Below are 6,351 nucleotides of genomic sequence, written 5' to 3'. Positions count from 1 at the left end.
TGCCAATCACCAATCTATCTGTTTCTGAGTTTGGCCTTTTAAGATTCTACATACATGGGAGATCATATAATATTTGTCTTTCTCTGTCTGACTTATTTCATTTACCACAATGTCCGCAAGATTCATCAGTGTTGTCTCAAATGATAGAATTTCCTTCTTTTTTATGGCCGGATAACTATTTCATGGTATATATAATACCACATTTTCTTTATCCATTCATCCCTGATGGACACTTGGGTTGTGGACTAGCTTCTAAGTCATAGAGTAAGTAAAAGTGATGGGCTGTCTCTTCTGAGATTATATTACAACAAAGACTGTGACTTCCATCTCCCTCTCTTATCTCTTGTCTTAGGGGAAGATAGCAGCTTTTTATGGAGGGGTACATGTAGCCAGGAACTAATAAAGAACCAGAGGCCTGTAAATGGCATTTGAGTGAGCCTGAAAGAGGATTATCCAACTTTGAGATGCCTGCAGCCCTGACTCACAAGTTGAATGTGAGAGACCTTGAGCCAGAGGACCTAGCAAAGTGGTACCCACATCCCTGACCCACAGAAATTGTGAGAAAATAAGGGATTTTTGTTTTAAGCTGCTAACGTTGGGGTAATCTGTTACCAACAAGGACATTGCTTGTTACTCAAAATCACTATATAAAGCTCCTGAAATCTCTGAGAACTGAAACCAGGGAAAAGCTGGTCATCCCCAAGAATGGTGTGTTTCTTCTTAGAGACCGTGAGAATCACACACACACACATGTTCTCCTTTTAGTTGTGATCACCAGGAAGCTCAGAGCCAAATTTATGGTTCAATCTTAATAATTATGCAAGACCCTATGGCCTGCTTACCTGTGTGCTTACTCCTGGTCTTTCTTTTTATTCTGATTCGTCTTTTTCTTTTTCCTGTTTTTTTAGTTCGTTTTATATTTTTCTATATTACATTAATTATGTTAACCTATCTCAAGTTCAACTTACAGAGAAGCAAGGCATTCATAAATAACTTTGTTGTTTTTTTTATAAATAATTAAAAAATATTTAAGTTTGCACCTGTTGAACACGGAGGTGCTTGGAGGTTGTGGGGAATATCAGGTAATGGAAGCATGGCTCTGGAACTCCAGGCATTGGCCAGGGTTAATCTGGATTGGGTTCAAAAATATCAAATGATGACAAAAAAGGAAAAAGGGATGGCAATGATCGCCACCCCCCAGGGGGAGGGGCCAAGGGCTTACTCAGTCACACGTGAAATTTATTATTCGGGGCACCCAGTCCCCTAAAGCCCTCAGGCACCTCACCGCCCTCATGACCCCTCCCGTCCCCTCACGACCCCTCCCCTCCCCTCCCGGAGCCCCGCCCCTCTTTCCTCTGGCCACGCCCCTCCACTCTGTCCCGCCCGCCGCGCGCGCCGCGCCGCCTCTGTCTCCGCCTGCCGGCCCGGCCTCCGACGGTTGCGCGCTCCGCCCCCTCCCGCCGCGCCCGCGCGCGCCTTCCCCGCCCCGCCGGGCTCTCCTTTCGGGGCGGTTGGGCCGCGCGCCTGTGGGGGCGGGGCCCAGAGGAGGCGGTCGAGCCAATGGGGCGCGGCGGCGGCGGCGGTGGTGGCGGCGGCAGCGGAGGCGGTGGCGGTAGCGGCGGCGGCTGGGTCGGGCCCCGACGGGCGGCGGCGGCTGAGGTGGAGGCGGAGGGAGGCGGCGGCGGCGGCGAAGGAGGCGGCGGCGGCGGCGGCGGAGGGGGGAAGATGGCGGCGCCCGTCCTGCTGAGAGTGTCGGTGCCGCGGTGGGAGCGGGTGGCCCGGTATGCAGTGTGCGCCGCCGGGATCCTGCTCTCCATCTACGCCTACCACGTGGAGCGGGAGAAGGAGCGGGACCCCGAGCACCGGGCCCTCTGCGACCTAGGGCCCTGGGTGAAGTGCTCCGCCGCCCTTGCCTCCAGGTAGCCCGGTTGGGGGGAGCGGGCCGGGAGCGGCCGAGCGGGGTGAGGGCGGAGGCTGGGGGTGGGGAGCGCGCGGCGGGAGCTCGGGCCTGGGGGGCGGCGGGGACCGGGCCGCGGAGGGACCGACGGCGCTGCGAGCCTGGCCGGGGCCGGGGGCGGCGGCCGGGGGCTCCGGCCCGGGGGACGGCCCGAGTTCAGGCTCCCGGGGTGGAGGCGGCGGGGCCGCGAGACCGGCGAGGAGGGATGAGGTGGCAGAGTGCAGCCGGGAGGCCGGAGCGGACCGGGAGCAGTTGGGCCGGCTGGGGCCGGGCTGGGAAGGAGCGAGAGGGGTTCGCGGAGGGTGGGTCCCGGCCGGCTTGACAGATTTCCTGGTTCTCGCCGGGGAAGGCGGGTCGAGCGTGTGGGACCCTGCCGTGGGAGCGGTGAGGTCAGTGTCCACCCCTCGTCCCGGCTCGCTGCAGCCGGAGGCTGTGCGGCCGGCGTGGGCTTGGGTTGCATTTCCCACTGTCTTCTCAGTGCTAGGACAGGTGTTTCTGTGGTCAGGCCTCTTTGTACTATATAGCGCTAATGAGAATTTGCAGACTTCTTGAGACGGTGACATTTGCAGGCAAACACGAATTTGACCCTACTCTGGAAGAAGATACCGGCACTTAACATATCTGATTTCTTGGATTCCCCCTCGTATATTTCAGTGTGCCTGAGAGGGGGAATTGGCCTGAGTTTGGGTCTAGTTTAAGCTTCATTTGAGTAAAAGGGAGTATGTCATGTGTGGTGGTAGTGTTTGGAGCATTTGGTGACTTTTAAACGTTGCTGATTAGTATAATGGGATACCCATAGAAGATTAAAAATACACGCCTTGCCTAAGTGAAGGGATTTTTTTTTTTTACTGATAACTTTAGGTTTTTTTTAAATGTTGTAGTGATTTATCTGTTATATTTTATTTTCTGCGTTAGATTTTCCAAGGCAAGTTACTTTGGAAAAAAAGAGGAATTTACATCTTAAAGTGGCGGCTTTTTCTTTTTTTTTTTTTAAATTAGTGAGGAGGGTTCATTAAAAGTAGCAAAAGTGAAAATGATTTCAGAATTGATAGATTACAATTTTTACAAAGACATACGATGCTTAGTATTTGCATTTCTTAACAGTAGTCATATTTGAACAGTTTCTTCCCCTCCTGTTGATCCGTAATTGCTAGGTAGATGGTAATGTATAGCTCACTAGTTTATTTTGACCTACATATTGGTGATTACATGAAGAAGCAAGCATGGGAGTTTGTCTTGTTACTATTTACAAACTGCAGGCTGCCAGTCTTTTCCAGTTAGACAGCTCTATCTCATTTGCCCTTAAAATCCTGTTGCGTTAGTGAGAAAATAGTCATCATTATTGCTACATTAAACACAGTGCGTTTAAAATGTAGATATTAGTTAACAGTTAAAATATATCAATGTGACAAAAGCTAACATTTTTGATTGGGTATTTTGAACCAAGTTAATAGACTTAATAGACTCAGCGTCTCTTTGAGAGCCACTGAGTGTATTTTATGCAAACATTTTTATGTTATTTTCACTTCCATTGAAAAGGACTTTTACACTTAAAAGTAGCTTGCACCCAGAGTTAGTTGAATAAATATATAGTGAAAAGACTATCCAGCAGTATATTTTAAGTAATTTTAAAAAAGAAGAAATAAAAATAACTTTTGATATTAGGTGAGTATGGAGTTTAGGCAGAATTATTACCAATTTTAGATTTTGCAAACACTGTAGTCTATAATAAACTTAACTGGGCCTTTTAACATGTGGGCATGGAAAGACTGCTTTATGTTACCCAAACTGTGTGGTTAAGTTCTTAAAATTGATTTTCCTTTGAGAAGGCATGTTTTGAACCATGTAATAAGTGCAGACTCTAAGTATTTTCAGTTATATGTCATTTAAGGTCCATGTTTTTGTGCTCTTTTTAAAATTTTTAATAAAGCACCATAAAGTAATATAAAAGTAAGACTAAAAATAACTGGATCTTAAAAACCGTAGTTTTAAATGTGAATTTAATACGTTGTGATTGCAACTAACTTTTAGTTACATAAAATAAGTTTGATGCTTGCTAAAGGAGATAGGTAAGAAATAAAACGTGGCTAACAAAAGGAGTAAATAACTTATTTGCCTTATACACAATAAAATTATTTTCAAGAAATTTATCCAGTTTGATTAAACTGTTTATAAACTGCTTACAAAACTATATATATATATATATATATATATATATATATATATACATATATATATATGTATGTATATGTGTATACCGTGTGTGTGTATTTAATGGAGGCACAGAAATTTGGAAATTAAAGTGGCTTGAGTCTGATTTATAGACCAATTTTTTTTTGTATATAGTTAGAATAAACATTGTTAAAAATTTTTATTTTTTCAGAGAGTCTTTAAATAAAATCAGATTATTGGAGACCTCAAGTAATTCTTTTTCTTTGACTTAATTGTTGATTGCCACTTAGTAGAGGTATTAAAAATGTGACTATTTTAGGAAAAGGAAGTCTGAGCCCAAGTTAGAATGAGTAGAATTGCAGATAAAAGATAAGGAAAGTTACCTGATGAATCCTAAAGTAAGCACCCCCCCCCCCCAGTGTTAACTCATGTGACTTTGGATTGCTAAATCCCACTTTATTCTCATTTTTCAGTCCTTCAGTGTCTTAATCCAAACAGAATAGAGATTAAAGAGAGAATTTTAGGTGGGGATGTATGTGTGTTTGTAAAGTCCTCTAGTATTTAGGAAGGCATCATTGTCTTAAGGGAATAGTTTCCAGACTTTGGATTTCAAAGGAAATTATTGGGACACCTGGATAGTTCAGTTGGTTGAGCATCTGACTCTTGTTTTCATCTTGGGTCATGATCCCAGGGTCATGGGATCCAGCCCTGCGTTGGGCTCTGTGCTGAGCATGGAGCACAGCCTTAAGCCTGTGCTTAAAATTCATTCTCTGTCTCTCTCCCTCTCCCTCCCTCCCCCTCTCCTACTCCTCCTCCCCCTCCTTCCGCCCTCCCTCCCTTCCCCCCCTCCCTCCCACTCTCCCTCTTCCCCTCATCCCTGAGTGTGCGCTCTTTCTCAAATAAAAATTAAGCAAAAAAAAAAAAAAAAGAAGAAGGCACCTGGTGGCCCAGTTTGTCAGGCGCCCGACTCTTGGTTTTGGCTCTGGTCATGATCTCAAGGTTTAATGGATTCAAGCCCCACGTGGGGCTCTGCACTGGCAGCAAGGAGCCTGCTTGGGAATCTTTCTCTCTGCCTTTCTCTGCTACCCAACCCCCCCTCCCCCACCCACCCACGCTGTCTCTCTCTCTCTCACAAAATAAATAAACTTAAAAAAATTGTTTTTAAAGAAGAAATTATCCACCACCACCCCAAATTGGGTGCAGTGGAGTTACCAATTTTTGTTTTGTTTTGTTTTGTTTTGTTTTGTTTTGTTTTGTTTTGTTTTGTCAGGTGTAGCCAATAAAAACAGTAACATATCACTAGCTACATTCACTATCATTTTATTTTAAAAAAGGGTATTTTAACTCAAATAATTTGAGAGGACAGAATTTCAGAATAAAAGACCTCTAAATTGAATCATTTAGGGGCACCTGGGTGGCTCTGTTGGTTGAGTATCCACTCTTGCTTTCAACTCAGGTCATGATCCCAGGGTCATGGGATCAAACCCTGCATCAGGCCCTGCTGAGCCTGCTTCAGATTCTCTCTCTCCCTCTGCCCCCTCCCGTACCATCTCTCTGTAAAGTAAAATGAAATAAAATTGAATCATTTAGCTTTATTAAAAAGTTTCCTTTCTTATTATTTTTCCTCACTTTTATATAAATCAGTAAAAAGTCTGTTGCAAACCTGCACCAGCCTTCCAGCCAACATTAAGTAGCCCCTGTTTTGTGCAGAGCTCAGATCCAAAGATTCTTGGTGGGCTCCTAGTTCTGCTGCTTGTTAGACTGTGACCTCAAGCTGGTCACTTACCTTCAGGGAGCCTCCATTGCTACATATGGTAAATGGGGCTGTTAAAACCTGCTTTGCCAGAGAACGGTGGGATTAACAATGATAGGTGGGATTAACAGTGAATACCTGGATAGTACCTGGAATAAATTATATACTCAATTATGGCTGTTGCCATTGACTGGAGATGTTACTTTTTTTGCAGTATCTGATAATAAATGCCGTTAAGTAATGTAAGTTGTTTGTTTAAGGTATAGTCATTTGTGTATTTAAAAGAAATTTTTTTTAATGTTTATTTTTGAGAGACAGAGACAGCATGAGCGGGAGAGGGCAGAGAGAGAGAGGGAGACCCAGAATATGAAGTAGGCTCAGCACAGAGCCCGAAGCGGGGCTCGAACTCACGAGCCGTGAGATCATGACTTGAGCTGAAGGTTGGACGACCGAGCCACCCAGGTGCCCC

At 45.1% G+C, this 6,351-nt stretch overlaps 1 protein-coding gene across 1 annotated transcript in view; it reads left to right on the top strand.

Moving 5' to 3' along the window:
* The first annotated feature begins 1,636 nt into the window (after positions 1 to 1,636).
* The window catches only part of VKORC1L1 (vitamin K epoxide reductase complex subunit 1 like 1), a 64,299-nt gene continuing 59,584 nt past the window's right edge, over positions 1,637 to 6,351 (top strand). Inside the window, exon 1 of the mRNA XM_045461799.1 lies at positions 1,637 to 1,919. Coding sequence (XP_045317755.1) covers positions 1,726 to 1,919 — 194 coding nt within the window. The 5' untranslated portion in view covers positions 1,637 to 1,725. The remainder of the gene's footprint in view (positions 1,920 to 6,351) is intronic.

The sequence above is a fragment of the Leopardus geoffroyi genome, chromosome E3, assembly GCF_018350155.1.
Source record: "Leopardus geoffroyi isolate Oge1 chromosome E3, O.geoffroyi_Oge1_pat1.0, whole genome shotgun sequence".
Classification (NCBI taxonomy): Eukaryota; Metazoa; Chordata; class Mammalia; order Carnivora; family Felidae; genus Leopardus; species Leopardus geoffroyi.
The sequence above is the reverse complement of the archived record's forward strand: the minus strand, read 5'-3'. Positions and strand labels throughout refer to the sequence as shown.